The following is a 22,114-nucleotide window of genomic DNA, read 5'->3' as shown; positions in this document are numbered from 1 at the left end:
CCATACCACAAATGAAAGCATAGATCAAAGTACATCTCAAACATAATGTAGGATAAAACCACAAGATCATCTCAAAAGATTCACAAAAACTCTTTATAAAACAACACTAGACTGACAGCTAGGGAGCCTGCATCGGACCTAACTATGACCTGTGCATGTGGGTGACAGTTGTGTAGCCTGGTCTGTTTGCGGGACCCCTGGCAGAGGGACCAGGATCTATCCATGGTGAATGAGCTGGCTTTTTGTAGCCCGTTCCATATGTGGGATGCCCTGCTCAGCCTTTGATGTTGTGGGGGTGGGGTGGGGGTGGTTTGTCCTGCCTCAACTGAATGTGCCAGGCCTTGTTGACTCCCTTTCTGAGGAGTCGATAGGGGTGGGTTGGGGGACATGAGGGTAGGGGGAGGAGTGGAGGAAGGGGAAACTGTGGTTGGTTTATAAAATGAATAATCTAGTCCCACTCTCTCCCTCTAATTCCCTCAAAACATTCTGCCTCCCAACTTTATGTCCTTTGTTTTTTTAACTCACTGTGTCCACTTAGGGTTGCTCAAATGTGCATGGGTGTGGGATCACCTACTGGGGCATGGCCAAACTAACAATGATCACCTCCCAAGGAAAAAGTGACTCTGCCCTCCTCCAGCAGCCACTAACTTTTCCATTAGAGATAGGGCATCAGAAAAATCCATCATTAACAAACATGGTCATTGAAATTACTAAAGATGTTCTCCAGAGTGAAATGAAAGGAGAATAAAAGATAATTTAGGGTTTTCAAGAAGAGAAAATATCAAATAAGTAAGCACAAGTCAACCACACAAATATTACAAATATGCACATCTTATGAACTTAATTATAAAAATTATATCAGACTTGGTAGAAAAGGATCACTGCTTCATTATGTTCTCAAGAGATGCATTTAAAGCTGTCATGAATATTAATAAAAGTTATAATATCTAACATTAAGTAAGAGCTTATTTTATGACCTTCAATTTTTTCTGTGTGACATTCCTTAGTTATTACAAACGATGCATGAGAAAATGTGATTATTATGCAATTTTACATATTAGAACTGAGGAATAAATGAAGACTTTTTCTACATTTCATGATTACACAAAGGTATCCTTTTAAATTTTAATATGGAAAGATTGCTTTATAAAAAAAACCTATGCTGTTAATCATAAACACACCTCAGACTTAAAATGTAAGAAATAAATGATACAAACCCTCTCATAATATTAGACTGTATCAGTTTCAGAGATCAAAGCGTTATAATAGATCTATATGTTCAATTTTTATCATTGAAGCATACACTCTATAAAGATGTACCTCTCATAAACTTTTACAAATAAATACCTTACTATATACCTAATAAAACCAGTGAAATTATAAGGAAGCAATATAGTTTTTATTGTTTTACATACTCTTATTCATTTTGATTTTCATGAAGGCCTCAATGAATATCAATGTATGTACGGTACGATAGAAAAGGAGGTTTGGTAATGATCTGTTATTAACTATTTTCCTCACTGCTGTGGCAAACATTTGATAAAGAAGAAACTTAAGGGAAGGAGGGGGTTCACTTCGGCTCAAGGTTTCACGGGGAGTAGTCTATCCCAGTGAGACAGGTATAGCAGAGGACTCAGCTCATGGCTATAGGTGCATGAGGAAGTGACATGTTATATTGTACTGTCCAGGAAGGAGAGAGAGCTCATGTCACCCACTTCCTATACCTAGACTCCTCCTCCTAAAGGTTTTACAACCTCCCCAAATAGTGTGACCATGTGGGGACAAAGAAGTCTGAACACATAAAAATGTGGAATAATTTTATAACTGAACCACAGCAATCCATTTAATCAAATTTATTCAAATTATGTATTTGATTCATCTCCATTCATTATATTGTGTCTATCCTCTATGTTTTCTTTCATCTACATTTTAAAATCTTATTTATTTTAATTTTATGTGCATGAGTGTTTTGCCTGCATGTATGTCTGTGTACCTTATAGAGGATAGAAGAGGGTGTAGGATCCCTTGAAACTGGAGTTATGGATGGTTCTGAGCTGCCATGTGAGTAGTGGGGCTCTATTCTGCATCTCTGCAAAAGTAGCAAGGGCTTTTAACTACTGAGTTCCTTCTAAAATCCCCTAATTTCTCTTTATGTACTATTTTATCAAGTATTATTCTCTAGACAGAGCTATGCACCTTAAAAATGCAGACAAATTGCTAAAACGTTTTATTAATAAAAACCTGGAGTCAGTTATTGGGGTAAAAAGCTGAGAGATCAGAAAAGTAGAAAGAAGCTAGCCATGTTCTCACCACTTGGAGATCCTCAGCCAAAGAGAGCTACTTCCTGTATACCCACACCTATATGACTTTCTGTTTGGCCATCTCATTTCCTCTCTCCACCCAGCTATATCACCTCCCCTTCCTGCCCAGCTCTGTCACTTCCTGTCTGTCTGTACAGACCTCCAGACCTTTATGGTTAGTGCTGGGATTAAAGGAATGTACCACCATGCCTGGCTCTCTTACCAGTGTGGCCTTGAACTCACAGAGATCCAGATGGATCTCTGCCTTCCAAGTGATAGGATTAAAGTCATGTGCCAACATTGCCAGACCTCTATGTTTACTATAGTGGCTGGCAATTTCCTCTGATCCTCAGATACACTTTATTGAGGTATACAGATAAAATATCATCACATAAAAATTCATGTTTCTTTAAATGAAGTATATCATCCATAGTTAATTTAACAAGTTTGTGTGCCAATTTAACCTTGTCTGAAATGAATATTATTTCAAAAACTATAATTATGGTTGGTGTTATATATTGCTTTACTTTCAGCCTTCTGAGTCACTTATTTAAGGAGTTTTTCATAATTTGAATTTAGGATTCATATATATATTGTATTTCACATATGGATATAATACATTTTGATCAAATCCACGTTAGTTTCTCCCTCTAATTACTCCCTAGAACTCTTATTAAATGTGTTCCATTATAAATTAATGATATAGACACATTGGCCATGATTTGAACATGACATAATTTTATGTGTATTCAAGCACCACATAAGACTTGATAACTATGTTTATGTTTTATCTATTAAAACAAACTAGAAAAAAAACTATTTCACCTCTTCAGAGAGATTTTCCTTGACATCTGTTTATTCTCACAACTGACTCAATTTTGTTTTTATTTTTCTTTATTTTCTTACTAGCCTCCATTCTACTTACACATCACATGTGTCCAATTCCATGTTTTCCCCTCTTTCCTCAACCATAAACTGAGGAACCTCGAAACAAAACAAACCCTGCCTTAATTTGCTGGTTTTCATCTTTCATGGTCATTTGTCTAGTTTCATAGTCTTACCCTTATATTGCACCTCTTATCATCTGAAATTACTTTAAATATTTGTGTGCTTTTTTCCATCTCATTTAGTAAAGTATAAGCAACATGAAGAAAGGTGATTCATATGTTCTATTTTATCTTAGATGCCTCAAACACTTTGTCAATTTCTCTTTTTTGTTTACATATTTTCCTATTTTCCTAGTTATATAATAAAGCAAATATATCACAATATATAATCTCTTCAATATTAATTCTACAGCATTTTACTATATTTGTTTCACTGTACAACTGCATATTAATTAAATATAATATATATACAATTCATTCCATTATTATTTTGTGCATGGATATCTTTTGTTTGTACTTGTCACCTCTCCTTTACACTTCCTTGTCTCTCTCCTACTCTTGCTGATCCCCCCTGGATCTTCTCAAGTAGTCTCATGCTTTCATGCTAGTTTTTGTTGTTGGGGTTTTTTCTTTGTTTTTTTTACCCAATGAGTTCAATCAGAGTTGCTTATAGGAGTATGGGTGGAGACTTACTTATAGAAACATAACTTATCAATGGGTGAACTGCTAAAGAAAATTACTCTCTCTCTCCCAACTGCCATTAACTACCAGTAATTCCTCAGCTACTGGTGAGAACTTCATAAACCCCTCCTCTTTAATTATAGAATGTTGATGGGCCTAATCTTATGCAGGTCTTGTTCAGATAATCAAAGCTGCTATGACTCTATGAGTGCAAGGTCATGCCATTCTTGGAAGACAGAATTCCACAACACTATCCTATCTTATATTCTTTACCTCTTCCACAATGTTTGCTCTCCCTTCAAGGGGGTAATAGTATATTTATAGCTAAGCATTTAATAATCACTTATTCTTAGGTCTCTGGCAGGTTTTGAGTCTCTGCAGTGACTACCTCACACTGGATAAAAGAAATGTATTTGACCAAACCTGACAGTGCTAAACATAAATATTTACAAGATCATTTGCTGTGTACAGCATGTTCATAAGTTTATACTGTGTATATCTATTGATATAATATGTAGCCTTGTCATAATTTTTCCATGTTCTTTTTTATTTTATTTTTCAGTTTATAATATAATTATAATATTTCTCCCTTTCCCTTCTTCCTTCCAAACCCTCCCATATATGCTTTTCTGCTCTCCTTCAATCATGGCCTCTGTTTTTCCACTAATTGTTACTATATACATATATGTACATGTACATACATAAATATTCATAAATATAACCTTTTGAATTCATATTATGTTATGTGTATGTACAGATTCTAGGCTTATTATTTGTCACTGGATAACCAGTTGGTGTGCTCTTCCCTGAGGAAGACCACCTCTCCTGCTCCCAGCTCTACCCAGTTGCCTATAGTTCTTTGTGTAAGGCTGAGGCCTTGTGGGCTTTTCTCCACGAAGTTTCATTGGTGCCATCATTGTTCAGCTTACATTTGGGCAGTTATATTGTTTTGTATTAATACTGTTACTTTGTTATTTTTGTAGTTCTCCAGCATATTTTGACTTCTTTTGAGTATGCTCTCTCTTACAATTTGAAGGTATCACTTTTATTAAATTCACTGTCTCTCATTTGACACCCAATACCATGTCTGTAATACCACCTACATCAAAATCATTAAGTAATTTTATCACTAGTCCCCAACATTATTCAGAACTCCTTAATGCATATAGTGCTTACCTTGTGCTTCTGTATTCCTTCCACTCAGCTTGTTCTTCCTCTTCAAAATGTATTTTTTAATGAAATTGCTCCTTAAGACCTTTACTACTACCATCCTGAACCAGTCATTATCATTTTTTGCTAGGCTAGCCATGGCCTTCTAACGTGTTTCCTTGACTCCATCTTATTTTTAAAATAAAGCTTATTTTTACTGATATATACTTTTATAAAATGAACACATTCATAATGTAATGGCATTAGACTTCTGAGTCCTAGCCAGAGTATCTTCCTCATACAGAAAACTAGCCTTTAGCTGTTCTACATGAAAAATTTCAGCAAAACAAGCCATTCTTCCCACGATAGGCCAGTGTTTGCTGAGACCAGCATAATGCTGATAAGGGAAAGAACAGAGTGCACATAAATAAGAAACTTTCCCAGGGTCTGCTTTTCTCTGTGTCTTATACTATCTCAGCATGAAGCTGTGTCTGCTACTTTAACACTAGGTAGTGCTCTGAACTCAGAATTGCAGTAATTTTTATGGACTTAGAATCATGTAAAATACAAGTTTGAAAGAATTACTAAAAACTGTAAAATGAAAATTTTTTGAAGTAGAATTTTAAAATGCTTGGAGAATGTGGTGTTTGACAACTTTGATAAAATGTCCTTGTCTATAGTCTTCTGTTGGTCTGTAAATAACCCCTAATAAACTAGATGTAGTCACCAAGATGAACTTGTATGAGTTGTTCTTTGGCATGTTGAAGCTGTTGCAGTTTAAGGACAGGCATTAATTTTACATCTCCTCAAAAAATAACACATCAAGCTAACCAAATCAGCTGGTGATGATTCTGGTACCATGGGGCTTACAAACAAGAAGGGAACCAAAGATGAGTCAGAGGTAGGGCCCATGGAGGAAATCTCAGATGGCTGTCCTCCTCCATTTAACTGTGAGGACACCTCACAGTTAAATGTGGTCTTCTTTGTGAACATGGAGAAGCCTCAAAAATGCTAAATGGTCAACAAAACATTCTGTAGTCCCTTAAAGCAGTCTGTACATGGGGGACTTCAGGAAAGCTGTGCCACGGATTGCAGAGGGCTGCTCAATGAAGTAAGACATGGAACAAAAACTGAGCTGCATTTCAGAGGGAACTTGCTCACTTAAAGAAGAAGCTAGAGTCAAAAAGGGATTTGTGAGTGGAATCTTCTATGCTAGCCTCTGAACTGGCAGAAAAATTATGTAAATGGGAGGACAAGAAGAAGGTACATACCTTTGAGTTTATGTCCCTAAGAGTTAGCAAAAGGAAAGTACAGTCCGCTCTGTCCTGAGGAGTCCCATGTGGCATCTAAAGACCTGAGTTTCATGGGTAAAACAGTGAAGAGAATGATGAACTGGAGGTCACATACAACACTCCCAAACGTGACACCTGGTGCAGAGAAAGAGGAGATCCCATGATTCCTCCTGGTGATTGTAGTAGTAACAGGAAAGTCTGAGTTTTGGGGATGTTCTGCCTCTGAAAGGGGTATATTGGTAGTGTTCTGGGTGAAACTCTAAGAACAGAATTACAAAAGCAGCACTGTGAGCAGGACAAGTGCACAGGGGTTGGCCAGCTGTCCTTGGACACGATGCTGAGTTTCCTGTGCAGCCCATGCCACTGAAGTCTCACTTTCTCCCCTGGGAGACCATACAGGGACAAGCAGAAATTTGCTATCTTGCTTTTTAGAGGAACACGTGCTTTTTTATCCTAAACTGCACTTCCAGAGTTAACATATAACAATTTTAGGCCCGTTGTGTATTTTCACTCCCGTTTATCTTGTTTGCTGTTCAAGGACATTTAGAAGTTCTGTTATCTTGGCCAGCTCATTCTGGAATATAGCATTCTGTACCTTTTAGACTCATGTGAAACCAAGGGGAAAACTATGTGACAGAACATCTTGAAATCCAAGAGGCAATAAAGTCCGCCTAAGATCTACAGCAGATAAAAATCTTGTACTTTAGCAGTATGTGGACAGGTGATCTTGGTTGGTTTCATGCTGTCACAAGTATAGTTTGATAAATCCTCTCTTGGCAAGTTGGTAAGTTTATTATATTGCTCTATGGCACAACTAGATCTTTTATTTTAAAAACTATTTTGTTAGGTTAGGAAGAGAAGCAAATTTAAGAGTGTGTTATGGAAGGACTATGTCAGGATTTGCACCATGCTAGCACACTGTATATTATCTAGCCAATAGTCCATGTCAGTCTCTGAGACTAGAACCACTGTTAACCAAGACAGAGGAAGACCCAAAGTCCAAGGTATACTTATAGTGCCTCTCACACTGGAAGAAGAGGATCTCATTGGTGTGGGAGTCCTCCAAATTCTCTTCTGAAGTATGGCTTAGATTGCTTCCTAGTGAGGACAATATAAGGCAATTACTGACTTGACACTGAATTGCTAATATATCTGTCTCCTACCAATGCAGAGACCATGTGGTAGCACTGAGGCACAGTGCATCCTAATTCATGACAATTCCACTAAACACAATGGACAATGAACAACTGTAGATAGATGTTAAGAATGGACAGTGCAAGTGAAAGAGAGATCTGTCCTAATGGTGGGTCACTGTCTTCCCACCTACAGGAGTTTACTGGTTAGCAAACATGCTCTCCTGTCCATACAAAAAGTAAATAAATGTAAATCCACTTTAAAGAACACATGATAGGGGAAAGTATGCTTCTGGAGCACAACACCACAGTCAGAGAACAATAAAGACAGTGGTACATGATTAGGCAAAGTGGTAGCTAATGAAATGCTTCCCTCAAACAGGGTAGTTAATATGTAACCATATAGCATGGTAGGCCTATATGAAGAGATCATGGTCACTACTAAGATATCATAAAAGGTGAATTATTTTGCTCAAACCAAATTTTTTTTTACCAGCCTGATATACCCAGTAAAGAAACAAGGTAGTTCTTAGAAAACAAAAGTAAATTATAGAGTGATAAATAGTTCCATCTATGCAGCTGAATCAGCATTGCTGTCCTGATTGATAACAGTGATGTGGGTTTTACATGCCTTTTTGGATCTTATTAATACTTTCATATTCTTTAGTGACTGAATTCCAGGGTCATTCGCATTCACCTGGCAATGGACAGTAATGGGCTTTAGAGTATCTTCCCCAAGATTATCTACACAATTTTATCGCTGCCCTACAGCAGTGGCTCCAGAACTTGCTTTGTTACTCAGATGATGTCATTCATGCTAAGCTCTGAGTATCAGAAGGATATGAAAGTACACTAGTAGGTAGCAATGGAAGGTCAATCCATGCATGCTTCAAAGGCCTGAGATGGCCACAGATGATTGCTTGGGCAAGTCTTCAAACAGTAATTGAGAATTTTTACAGCAGTCAATACTAATGAATGTAAAGTAAGTGTATGTGCTCCCAGGATTCCTGTATTGGTGTATTTTTGTACTTCACTTTGCTGAAGTTGCCAATCCCTTATACAAACGGAGAGAAAGACATAGGAGGAAGGCAACATGGAACTGGGGACAAGGGTTGACCATAGTCTACTCAATTCCTGACCAATCTGACATCATCTACTTTCTCCAAGTTAGTCTCAGGTGGGGGAGTAGCAGAAGAACAAGGAGAAGGGCAAGGGCCTGGTACAGATAGAGCACGAAGAGAGAAGAGTGGTGAGGGCAGAGGGCTGAGGGAGGGGCAAGCAGGAGTGCAGGACAGAGAGAGAATTAGAGGGAGGAGTGCGATGGCAGGAAGAAGAGGGCTGAGTTAGGGAGACAGCCAAGGGAGGAAAAAGAAGAAGACTGAAAAGGTGAGCAAAAGAAAGAGAACTCAGGGAAGAGGGTGGAAACAGGAGGAGAGGATGGAGGAGGGTAGAGGGTGGATGGGAGAGCACAGAAGGAAGAGGTGAGGGGAAGAAAGGAAGTCATGAGGGTCAGAAAAGGGAAGGGAAAAGAAAGAGGGCAGAGTAGAGTGGAAAGAGGAGCATAAAGGGCAGGAGAAGGAAAACAACAGAAGGAAGAGTGGAGAGAGGCAGAGGGCTGAGGGAAACTAGGGAAGAGGGAGCACGGAGAGGAGGGCTGAGGGCTGAGTTCACAGTGCAGGGCAAGCATAGAGCAGAGGGAGCATGGAGAGGAGGGCTGAGGGCTGAGTCACAGTGCAGGGCAATCATAGAGCAGAGGGAGCACAGAGAGCTGTAGTGGGTAGCCATTCCAGCTTTGGTCTGGAAGTTCCAACCCCCATTGAGGCTTAGGTAACTATCACGCCTACAAGGATGTCAGAGAGAAGATGGAGGATGTCATCAGGAAGATGGAGGATGTCAGAGGAAAGAGGGAAGATGTCAAAGGGAAAAGGAAGGATAACCAGGCAGCCTCTGAGCAGCTTCAGAGAGAGAGACGGTGAGACATCTTCCTTCTGTTATCTGCTACTCCAAGAATGGCCTATAGTAGTTATTGACTTAAAAGACTGTTTCTTCACCACACCTTTCCAAAAAAATGATAGAGAAAAATTTTCCTTCACAGTATCTAATTATAACAATTCTCAGCCAGTCAAGAAATATCAATGGAATGTCCTCCCATAGGGAATATTAAACAGCCCTACCCTATGCCAATATTTTGTAAAGAAAAAGAAAGAAAGGAAGGAAGGAAGGGAGGGAGGGAGGGAGGGAGGGAGGGAGAAAGGAAGGGAGGGAGGGGGAGGAAGGAAGGAAAAGAAAAAGAAAAAAACCATTGGAGATAATTCATGTGAAGTTTCCACAATCTATAATTTATCATTATATGGATGATACGTTATTAGCTGATCCAAAGTTAGGTACATTAGAAAGCATGTTTAAAGAAGTAAAAAAAAAAAAAGTTTTGCCTCACTGGGAACTGCAAACTGCTCCTGAAAAATACAAAGATGAGATTCCATTAGTTATTTAGGATATAAGATAGAGCTACAAAAAAATTAGACCCCAAAAGGTACAACTAAGGAGAGATTGATTGCAGACTCTTAATGTTTTTCAAAAATTGTAAGGAAGCATTTCCAACTCACTGGGTATCATGGGAATACCTAAAGATGGACTACAAAATTTGACTAATACTCTAAAAGGGGACAAAGAATTAAATAATCCAAGAGAATTATCAGACAAAGCTGAGGAGGAATTGGCTCTAGTAGAAAAGACAATACAAGACACACATATTAGAAGCACACATGGATCGTGAATCCAGAACTTGCATGCATTCTGGTCATACTCCTCCTCCCTCCTTCATCCTCCCTATTCCCTCTGACATCTTCTCTCTTCCCTCTGATAAATTCCCTCTTCCCTCCGACATCCTACTCCCTCTTCCCTGTAATATTCTTCCCCAGACATTCCCTCATAGGCATTTTGATGTAGAGGGAAGATATTGTGTTGGAATGGATAGTTCTACCACATAAACCAAGTAAGAAGTTAAAGACTTATATAGAAAAATCTCTGATTTGATTAGAAAAGGAAATTTAAGACTTCACCAGTTGACAGGAATGGACCCAGCAGAAATTGTAGTACCTTTAACTAATGAGGAAATTTCCTTGCTATGGAAAGATAATGAATATTGGCAGGGAGCCTGCTGTGACTATTTGGGAGAGATTAACAACCGTTATCTCAAAAGCAACAAAATAGAATTCATAAAGACGACTGAATGGGTCCTTCCTCACGTTGTACAACAAAAGTCAATTTCTGGAGTCTTCACATTCTATCTGATGCAAATAAATCAGGGAAAGCAGGATACAAACCAGAAGACTTAAGTGAAGTGGTTCAAAGTCAAACTCTGTACAAAAAGCAGAACTGTATGCCGTTCTTATGGTACTGATGGACTTTACAGAACCCCTCAATGTAGTCACTGACTCTCAATATGCATGCAGTTGTTTTACATATTGAAATTGCTGAATTTATTCCTGATAATACAGAATAAACTTCATTATTCATACGATTGCAAGAAATAATCAGAAATAGGGAACATCCTAAATGTATAACATATATCAGATCCCCTCTGGTTCTGCCATGACATCTATTGTAGATGTAACCAACCGTCTTATTAAATAAGAAACACAGAACCAATGCAAAGAAGAAAGCCAAGAGATCAGAGCTAAGAGCCTTACCTGCCTGCTGCAGCTAACCTCTTTAGCCAAGAGACCTCTCTGAAAGAGGCCTACTTCCTGTCTGTTTGTCTTTATATAGACTTTCTGTTCTGCCTTCTCAATGGTTGTAAACCCAAACACATGACTGCCTCATTACTGCCTGTCTGTACAGACCTCCAGGTCTTCTATGGTATTGAGATTAAAGGCGTGTGTCTCCAATGTTGGCTGTATCCTTAAACACACAGAGATCTACCTAGCTCTGCCTACCAAGTGCTGGATTAAAGGTGTGCACCACCAACGCCCAGCTTTTGATATGGCTCTAATAGCTCTGACCCCTGGGCAACTTTATTTATTAACATACAATTAAAAGCACATTTCAGTACAAATAAAATACCACCATATTTCCCCTTTTCTATTTTAATAGTTTTAATAGTTATGTTATAACTAACATAAGAAAAACTATATACAAAAGTACAATAACTATATACAATATATACAAGTAATAAATACCTAAACAATGTCTAGTCCATTTGTATTTGACAAATTCAGAGAAAATAATTCCATTATCTATCCTATTTTGGTAAGTCCGAAATGTATCTAATTCACTTTCTATCCTAATTAATCTTCAACTGTAACTAACTAATCTTCAACTCCCTCAGAGACCCAAGAAGGAAAAAATATTAGCTAACAAAAATAAAAACAGGAAATGCATGCAAGCAACTTCTAAAAAATTTGTGAGCTGACAGAAACAGCCAGCTGCCTGGGCAGTCACCTGAGGTTTCTCCGCAGTGTTGGGGCATCATCTTCAGCCTATAGGCTTAGTGTATCTGACAGACTCATTTGTGAAGTAGGATGTACACAAGGTTAACAGTTCAACCTCACATTGGGTGAGAGCAGTCCATGTACCAGAAACACCTGAATTCCAGTAGTGTTATGTCATGATTCAGGATTTTAAATTCTGGAAATTGTTGATGGTTTTTGAATTCAGCTGTCCATTCTTCTTGGCTGTGTATATATGGCTTCATCTCAGCATCCTGTTCTTCACATCCCTCTATTAAATGCCAATCTACTATTGAGAGGTGTGAGCTTTCAGCTGCTGTTCCATTGCACAACAGAAGCCATCAGCCCACTGCCTGTTCAGCTGCCTTCAAAGAAAAGGGCACTGTACCTTTTCTGGATTGTGAAGGCCACTTTAGGGATGGTGCCATATTGTCCTGGCCTCAGAAGATGCCTTTTGATAAAGCCATAACCACACTTGTTTTGGCAAGAATCAGTAGTCCTTTGTTTCGTGTCCTGTCTGTCTATTTTGTCCTGTTGATTCGAGGATACTTTGTTGTCCAGTGGCTAACTTTTGTCACAATGAAAGTTGACTCCATATACAGTTTCTTCAATGCCCATATTTTCTCTGAAGTAGATTGGTATTGCCAGGAGCCGACATGTCTCAAAAAAGAAAAATTTTCTAAGTTATTAAAACATTTTAAATGCCATATTCTGTAGATCTCTGAAGGGTTTGAAGATGACCTGTCTATCTAAAATATATCTTCTCAATTTTTAAAACATATCTAATATGACTACAAGTTCTATTGTAATGTCTAACTACTAACTTTCATTTCTTTATATCCTAATAGTTGGTAATAATAACATTCAAGGATCAGAAAATTGCATTGTTAAATGAATGATATGAATACAATTAGAAATATACATATAGCATTTTCTAACAATATCAATTTCAAATTTGTATACAATATGGAACAATCCAATCCAATGTAAAGTATTTAAGACTAGTAATTTTTTAAATTAAAAAACTTGTCTTTTTCTTCTTTTCTTTTCTTTTTTTTAACAAGAACCTTAAATCTAATCTCCTTTGCTTAGTCTTTTTCTAACCCTTGACAACAACTTGTAACCAACACCCCCTAAACAATGAAAATTATCCCAGACACAAAACCCATTAAAAAGACCAAAAAAATCACCCACCCCACAATCTATCACAAGGTAATGATAAGATTTGTCAGTTACTAATAAGTAACATTCAAGAAGCCTCAGAATTTCATAAGAAACACCATGTAAATAGCAAAGGTTTGAAGAAGGACTTCTCCATCACTTGGCACCAAACCAAATATATTGTAAAAAAAAAAAATGTCCTACTTGTTCCTTCTATAACCAAACTCTATTACCTGCACGGAGCAATCCAAAGGGTATACAAAGAAGTTAAATTTGGCAGATGGATGCGTTTCATTTTGCAGAATTTGCAAGATTAAAGTATGTATACCATATGATTGACACCTATTCAGGATTTCAATGGGCAACTTCTATGAGTTCTGAAAAGGCTGATTCTGTGATTATACACCTATTAGAAGTTATGGCCATCATGAAAATACCTGTACAAATTAAGACAGACAATGCCCCAGCATATGTCTCCAATAAAATAAGACAATTTTTTGCTTATTACAATATAAAGCATGTTACATGTATACCACACTATTCCACAGGCCAAGCAGTCATAGAAAGATCCAATCAAACTTTAAAGGATATGCTAAATAAACAGCAACAGGTAACAATGACTCCTAGAAATAGATTACATAATGCTTTAGTGACCTTGAATTTTCTCAGTGCTGATGAGAAAGGAACAACAGATTTGGACAGACAAAACTTCTGACCTAAATCAACCAGTTTATTTCAAAGATATGTTGACCTCAGAATGGAAACCAAGGATAGGGCCTACATTGGGGAAGGGATTTTGCTTTTGTTTCTGCAGAAGAAAAGCTATGGATAACAACAAAATTAATAAAAATTCTATTTGAACAGGAGAAACCCATTGATGAGAAGAAGTAAAAGCTCATCCACCAATGTGACATCTCTACAAGTTGTAAGAAAAATTTAGCAAACAAGGGTTGGGTCAGGGTTCTGTTTTTGTCTTTACAGGATAATAGAAATACCCATCTTCCAGAAATCATAAGGCCTTGGATATCCAGACCTCTACATCAGAACAAAAGAATCTATTGGTACCAATCTACACAGAGTAATATCTCACTGCCTAACATCTATATCTCTTTAACTCTATAAAAGTTGTGGTTCCGATTCAATTATATATCAAGCTGACTTTGGAGTTGGAATTTGGCTCCCTCCTTCTCTAAACCCAAGCATATTGCTAAAAGAAAAGGTTAAGAGATTCTGTCTCATATCAGAAGAGCTGTCTGGTGTGGGACAGATGAAAACCAATAGAAAAGGACCATTGTCATCAAGATTCTATTTCTCTCCATGCTTATTCTTGATTTCTTGGAATCCTTTCTTACATGTCATGTTATCTTTAAATCCAAACTTTCCATTTTGATATTAATAATGTTCAAGTTTTCCATAGTGAAAAAAAATTAAGTCTTTTCCAATAGCAATCTCTGAAGTGTCTAGAAGGAAGATGGGGCTCCACAACAACAACTCTACCCAGTCCAGAATGATGCCATGGTACTCACAAACTTTACTCAATAACTCAATAATCAACCTTGGACTGAAAACTCTCCAAGATAATTTCATAGTAAGATGGTTCATCACACTACACTTCTAGCCAGAATCTCAGACAACCTTACCCATTACTCTGAGACTGGCTGCAGAATCTGCAGTTAGTCCAACTGAGACTTAACTATCTGAACTTTCTTACAGGACTTCACAGGACTCCACTTCACTCCCTGAACAGCAGGAAGCAATTCCAAGAAAATGACACGCCTTTTCCCCAAAGGTTTCATGTTTTCCAGGTTAAGTATAATGATTATAAGGTTAGGGGTGGAGGAAAACATTGGACCCAGTATTCCCCTTAAGAAAAGAAAAAAGGGGGAATGGATAGGTATAGGATATTAAGGTAGAGTATTGCATATACTAGTAAACTAATTTAGTAAAATATCAGTCTTAGATAAATTGCACCTTTATGGATTCTTGTGTATTGATACAAGTGTAAACTATTTTTATATTCTTATTCCAGATAATTTGTATATTGATACAAACACAGAACCATATTTGTTGTAATGTACATATAATTTCTACTCTTATTTGAAATGTTTGTATATTGATAACAAATGTAAAATTGGATTTGTCATACTGTATATATGTTCTACCTCTGTTTAGGATATTTGGTATATTGGTACATATTTAGGATTGTTGTCATACTACATATTGCACTACACATTCCTACCTCTGCTTTAGCTATTTTGTGTATTGTCACAATTTGAGGTCATTGTCCTTTTACTGTACATTTGCTCACAGACTGTTTACCCTGTATACGTGAAGGCTTAGTCCTTAGCTTATCTAGGTAGATAAGACTTATAGATTTAAAGTCACCTGTGCTTGTCATCTCTATAGTTATGTTAGTTAGGTTCTCCAGACTTGTAGAAACATATGTCAGATGGATAGGTAGTCTTCAAACACTTCATAGACCTAGAGAATATAGCATTTAAATGTTTTTGATAACATGGAATTCTGTAATGTGAGACACGATTGCTCCTGGCAGCACTGATCTGATCCTGAGAGAATGTTGGGCTTCTGAGACATTTCCATTTGTAAATTTGTCTTCACTTTGGTACAAAATGCCTACTGGGTAAAGAACTGCCCTTGCCTTGACTGCTTACAGTAAAATGGTCTGAGAGATACTCTAGGCCTGTAGCCAATTTGAATGCATTAACAGTGCTAAGGTGACTTTAGCTTTAGGTGACTATCCAGGCTGTCAGCTGTCTCTGTCTACTCTCGAAAGACTCCCAAAAGTTGCTTGCATTCTTCTCCCATTTCTCAGGTATTATTATATTCCTTCTCAGATCTTTGATGGGATTGAAGACTAACAGCTATAGTTACAATCTTCTTGTATCTTAGCTAGAACATATTAAGTATTAGATTCAAGTTCTTTAGGATAAGATATCTTTTGTAATGATATTTGTAACATGCCATTTACCTATGGTCCAGACTTCTCTGGATTTTAGTATTTTAGTATGTGTCTCTTGTTTGATGTTCTTATTGTAGTTCCATCTTGTTTAGGTCATTACCCCTTATTCCTACTGGACAATATTTGATAATCATTCCTATTGTATATAGTTTTGTATTAAGTTAGAACTTTCTTATTTGGGCAAAAGGGGGAGATGTAGTGGTAGCTGTTCCAGCTTTGACCTTGAAGCACCACCCTAGTGAGGCAGACAGTAACTGCCATGCCTACCTATGACCTACCCCTGGGGCGTGGCCGAGATGGGAGCGCTTAAGACCCAAGATCCCTATTAAGTCAGAGTTTTCTAGAGAACCTGCTGGACTGTACCTCACCTCTCCCAGATCCTGAAACCAACCCCTTTACTGGCTGTAAGTTAACCCTAAATAAACCTCCTTTTAACTACCAGATAAACTACGTGGAGCTGCCTTGTTAAATCCCCACGTTAGGGAAAGGTTGGCAGAGGTAGGAGGGCAGAGGGAAGAAGGCAGGAGGAGACCTTAGGAAAGGAGAGGAAGGTAGTAGGTTGCAGAAAGGAGGTGGAGGAAGAAAAATAGCAGAGGAAAAAGAGAGGAGAGTGAAGAAGGGCAAGAAGAAAGAACAGCCGGGCAATGGTGGTGCAAGCCTTTAATCCCAGCACTCGGGAGGCAGAGGCAGGTGGATCTCTGTGAGTTTGAGGCCAGCCTGGTCTACAGAGTGAGGATCTAGGACAAGCACCAAAACTACACAGAGAAACCATGTCTCAAAAAACAAGAAGGAGGAGGAGGAGGAGGAGGAGGAGGAGGAGGAGGAGGAGGAGGAGGAGGAGAAGAAGAAGAAGAAGAAGAAGAAGAAGAAGAAGAAGAAGAAGAAGAAGAAGAAGAAGAAGAAGAAGAAGAAGAAGAAGAAGAAAGCAGGGATGAGGTGAGAGCAGAGAGGAATGCAGCAGTGGTTTGAGGGAACAGAGTAGAAGTAAGTAGGTCCAAGGAGGAGAGGAAGAAGGGATGTAGAAGTACAAGAGAACAGAGGGAGGAGTGAACCAGAAGAAGAGACTGAAGGTTGAGGAAAGAAGACAAAAGGAGGAGGAGATCAAAGGGAGGAAGGGAAGAACAGGTAGAAGGAAAACGTTTGGAGGAAGAGGGGAGTAGAGGGAAGAGGTTGAAGTGGTAAGAAATTGTGTAAAGAGAGGTAGACATCAAAGGGAGGAGCAGAGAAAGAGGTGGGGAAAGCAAAGGGAAGAGAGCAGATTCCAGAGGGAGGAGGAGAGTCCAGAGAGGAGAGGATGTATGAGATCAGAGGGAAGAAGATAGAGGGAGAAATGCAGATCAGATGGAGGTGGAGGACTGCAGAGCAGAGTGTGATGTCATAATCAGGGTGGGTGGGGTCAGGAGGAAGAGAATGTAATCAGGAGGTGAGAGCAGAGGGAAGAGAGCAAATCCCAGAGTGAGGAGCAGTGTCCATGGAGATGGATGGGTAGGGGTGGCCAAGGGAGGAGGGCAGAACAAATGGAGCAGGAGAGGGTGGAGTGTTGAGAGCAGAATGTGATGTCATAATCAGGGTGGGTGGAGTCAGGAGGGAAGGGTCAGCAGGAGAGTAGTCCAGAGGTAGAGACAGAAGATGGCAAAGAGCCAAGGGAGGAAGAAACCATAGGTAGGAGGAAAAGGGGAGAGGAAGAAGGTGGAATGTGGGAGAGATCAGACACACAAGACAGAGGAAGATAATGGACATAAAGAACAGGGCTGAGAGAGGAGGGACTAGAAGCAGGCAAGTAGGGAAGAGTGTAGAGGTCTAAGAACAGAGGGAGAAGTGGACAGGAGGGCTGAGGGAAGAGGACAGGCAGAGGAGATCAGAGGGAGGCAGGGCAGAGGTGGGTAGATGGAAAAGGCTGGAGGGGGAGGTGACTAGAAGGAAGTGGTCCCAATAGGTTGGCACACGTAGGAAGTTTTGTGAAGGGAGATGTACATCAAAGGGAGGAGAGGTGAGATGAGTGTAGACAGAGAAGGAGGGGTGTTCAGGGAGGAGAGAAGGGATGAGCCCAGAGGGGGCATGGCAAAGGGAGGAGAAGAGGGAGGCATGCAGAGAACAGATTGTAATGTTGAATTAGGGTGGGTGGAGTCAGAAGGAAAAGGTACCAGAGGTGGAGAGTGCAGAGAGCAGAGGTATGATGTGGAAAGAAGAAACCTCAGGTAGAAGGGGGAAGGAGGGCAGTAGGGAGTAGAAAGATATCATAGGGAAGAAAAAAGATGAAGGCCATAGAGACTAGTGCTAAGGGAGGAAGGGGTATTAGAGGGAGGAGTGTGGAGGTCCAAGGAAATAGATGGAGGAGTGGACAGGAGGGCTGGAGGAAGATGCAGAGGGAGGAAGAAAGAGCATGGGTAGAATGAAAATGTTGGAGGGAGGAGGCCAGAAGAGGTTGGAGTGTGCAGCAAATTGTGTAAAAGGAGAACATCAAAGGGAAGAGGTAAAATATGTGGAGGGCAGAGCCCAGGGGGGAGGAAGAATGTCCAGGGAGGAGAGGATGAAGAATGTCCAGGGAGGAGAGGATGCATGAGAAGGAAAGGGAGGAATGCAGAAAGCAGAGTGGGATACCATAATCAGGGTCGATGGAGTCAGGAGGGAAGGGTTGGCAGGAGAACAGAGGGAGATCAGTCCAGAGGTGGAGAGAGAAGAGGGTAGAGGGCAGGGAGCTAAGGAAGGAAAAAAACCATAGGTAGGAGAGAAAGAAGGTCAGTAGGGGAGAGAAAGAAGGTAGAGTGTGGTGGAGATCAGAGGGTGAAGACGAAAGCAGAGCAAAGGGCACAGAGAAAAAGGAAGAGGGCGGCGGTGGAGGAGGAGGAAGAGGAGGAGGAGAGAAGTGCAGTGGAGGCTTGAGGAAGTGGGGCAGAAGCAAGAGGTGCCAAGCAGTATGGGAATAGAGGGAGGAGAGCAGAGAGGAGTACTGAGGTCTAAGAACAAAAGAGAGCTCATGGACTAGGAGAGGGAGGAGAGTTGAGGCAAGAGAAGATGGAGTTCAGAGTGTGATAGCATGTCAGGGAGGGTGGAGTCAGGAAGGTGGTATCAGGAGGAGTGAGGTGGATATACAAGAGGGACAGTACAGTAGAGTCCAGAGGAGGGGAGAAAGAAGAGGTAGGAGGAGCAGTAGAGGGGTGGATAGAAGGTGGAGTTTGGGAGGGAAGAGAGGAGGGCAAGTGGCACAGAGAACAAAAACTGGAGGAGGAATGCAAAAGGAGACAAGATAGGAATGTAGAGGGGGAAAATGGAGGTAAAGGGCACAGGAGATTCAAGGGTGTGAAAGGAAATGGAAAAAATTGGAGTATGGTGGTCTAAGAATAGAAGGAGGAGTGGACAGATCAGAGGGAGGAGGTCAGAGGAGGTTGGAAGGGGGAATTGTGTGAAGGGAGATGGAGATCAAAAGGAGGAGAAAGAACAGGGATGGAGGGAGTAGGAGAGCAGGAGGAGGGTAGAGGACTTTTGAAGGGGAGAGAATTGGGTTGGAAGAGGAGAGGAGGGGAGGGGAGGAGAGGAGAGAAGAGGAAAGGAGAGGAGAGGAGGGAGGGATACAGAAGTGGCTTTCTACACTATACTTCTTTAGTAACACAAATCTAACATTTTGCTTAATGAAGAAAAGTTTAAACAATATATAAATCAATCAGGGACAATTACTAAAAGTAAAAATGAGTTCATCTATGTAATTCTATCATCATTAAACAAAATAGTGATACGAGTAAATGATCTTGATAAATTCATTGAAGAGTTATTTGGAAAACTAGATAAAGAGATTCATAGCATCTCTTCTAAACTTAAGATTTTTACAAGAAAATATAATCCAGCTAACTAATACTGTTACTTATAAAATTCCAAATGAAGTGTTATTCATGCAAGTGTGGAAATCAAGGAAGACTTTTCCAAATATAACTATTAAAACACAGCAATTATACTCCTGTACATCATTACCTATTAATATCTTTGAAAGAAACAATGCTAATATAGTAATACCACTTCTTACAGTGCCTTCGTACTACCAAAGTGATATGGAAGACTCAAGTTCTTCTGATGGTTCATTCCATCCATTTTTATATTGTTCGAAATTTGTAAAAGAAAACTTACAAACAAGTGAGAAACACATACAGGACAAGAATCTAGACCACGACAGTGAATCAAAAGATATGCTACAGTGTCAACTGGTGAAAGAACTTATCTCTGTGGATCACATTCGATCCTCTGGTAGTGCAGTATCTCATTCATATTTAGATCAATCCGAAGGTAGCTCTTCATTCTACATTTTTCCACTGAATAAGAGCAAGCCTCAAGGAAAATCTGCAGTGAACATCTTATCTGGTGAGAAAAAATGTCTACATTACAATATTGAGCATACCAGCAATTCGAATCATCGTGTCCTTTATGGAACTGGTAAGGGGGAAGTGGTGCTTAGCCAGCCACCACCTCTAACTGATTATACAAAAGATGTATTTGTCAACCCTCTGGCACCAGAAGCACCACCATTACCATCTGATTGGCTGATTCAACTTACCAGTTCTAAAGGACCATCTGCTTCTAGAGTTGTAAGCTCAATAAGCTCACCAGTAACATCTCCAATACTTGTTTTGGAAACGACAACTGCAACAACATCTGCTTGCTTAAAATCCACTTCTAAAATAGATCTAAAGATGTCACCTGAATTCACTTCAACACCAGAATCTCTTGAATGTTTTGAACTGCAACCAGATGATCTAAGTCCACAGAGTCAAGATCAGATGATCCCTCCACATTTATATCCATCAGTAATTTCATGGGATTCAGTTGTGGATGTTACTGACCACACTTTAGCTGTACAACCACAACAATATTCCACTTATCAGTTCATAAAGTCTTTTCCACAATCACTGAAATCTGCAAAGTCATCACCAGTATCTCCATCAAAATCAAGATCTGCATGTAGACCACTACCACAAAAACAAGTCCAAAATATATCGGGGCCTTCGAGTGCCCAATTACCCAGATCTTCCAGGGTATCACATCATTATCTTTCAGTATCTGCCTCATCAAGCCCCAAGACACAAACTGCTTCAAATCTGTCACTGTCACCAAAACGTTCAGTGAGCCACTTAACAAAACTTATCGAAGCACAGTCAAGATCACCCATGACGTATTTACCACAATCAAAACTATCATGTTTCACCTCAACAAAAGTTACCACTCTACAATCATCATTGTCTTCTCTGAAATCTACATCCATTTCAGGCCGTAAAGCTCTAGCAATAAGTCAGCATGCAATAGTGCCACCATATGCCGATGTAAAGCAAAATCCTCCATCAATCCTACCTATATTGAGCAAAGCAAGGAAAGCGTTGATGGAAGCAATAAGAAAAGGCATTCAACTACATAAAGCTCGAGAAAGTATACCAAGAGGTGAAACCGAGTTTCCTAAAAATGAAGCAGATATCATCCGGATCCGTCGTAAAGCTATGGGGTATAATTCAGGAAAATCAGATAGTGAGACTGACTGGGTTGAATAAATAAACAAACCCATCAGAAGTAAAAATGAATGTGTACTGTATTGTTCTATTACATCTAAGTCATTTCTAATGTTTTAATTTTTCTCCGAGAATTACCTACCCTATAACTGTACACACAAACACCAAGAACATACAAAGCTTTAATTGTTAAAATAATGAATTTTGTGTAAAACGTATCAAGAAAATAATGTGTGTGTGGTGTGTGTCCTATCATTAAAACAGTCTATTCTGTGGCACAGTATTGGCAGTTAAGGTCCAGGCATATATCTTTAATGGCTGAGTCAAAACTATTTGGAAAATTTCATCTACATAGCAGCCTTTTATGGGTATTCATGGCTGCTGTGTTCATGATCGCAACAGTGTCTTAGTTACTGTTGTATTGTTGTGAAGAGACACCATGAGCAAGGCAATTTATAGAAGTAGCAGTTAATTGGGGAGTTGCTTACAGTTTCAGGTGAGTTCATGACCATCATGGTAAGGAGTATAGCATCAAGCAGGTAGGCATGGAGCAGTAGCTGAGAGCTTACATCTGATCCATAGCACTTGGCAGAG

The 22,114-nt window shown here is 39.4% G+C and overlaps 1 protein-coding gene across 1 annotated transcript; it reads left to right on the top strand.

The window, feature by feature from the left end:
• Positions 1-17,633: 17,633 nt before the first annotated feature.
• On the top strand, positions 17,634-21,592 carry LOC114704870. The gene is made up of 2 exons (XM_028886374.2): positions 17,634-17,696; positions 20,055-21,592. The coding sequence occupies exon 2, from the start codon at positions 20,078-20,080 to the stop codon at positions 21,560-21,562; it is 1,485 nt and encodes a 494-aa protein (XP_028742207.2). The 5' UTR covers positions 17,634-17,696; positions 20,055-20,077; the 3' UTR covers positions 21,563-21,592.
• Positions 21,593-22,114: the final 522 nt, after the last annotated feature.

Source organism: Peromyscus leucopus, chromosome X (genome assembly GCF_004664715.2).
Source record: "Peromyscus leucopus breed LL Stock chromosome X, UCI_PerLeu_2.1, whole genome shotgun sequence".
NCBI lineage: Eukaryota > Metazoa > Chordata > Mammalia > Rodentia > Cricetidae > Peromyscus > Peromyscus leucopus.
The sequence above is the reverse complement of the archived record's forward strand: the minus strand, read 5'-3'. Positions and strand labels throughout refer to the sequence as shown.

What these genes read in the sequence shown, in the direction of transcription:
- LOC114704870 (XM_028886374.2), top strand. Translation starts at nt 20,078, where the DNA reads ATGGAAGACTCAAGTTCTTCTGATGGTTCATTCCATCCATTTTTATAT.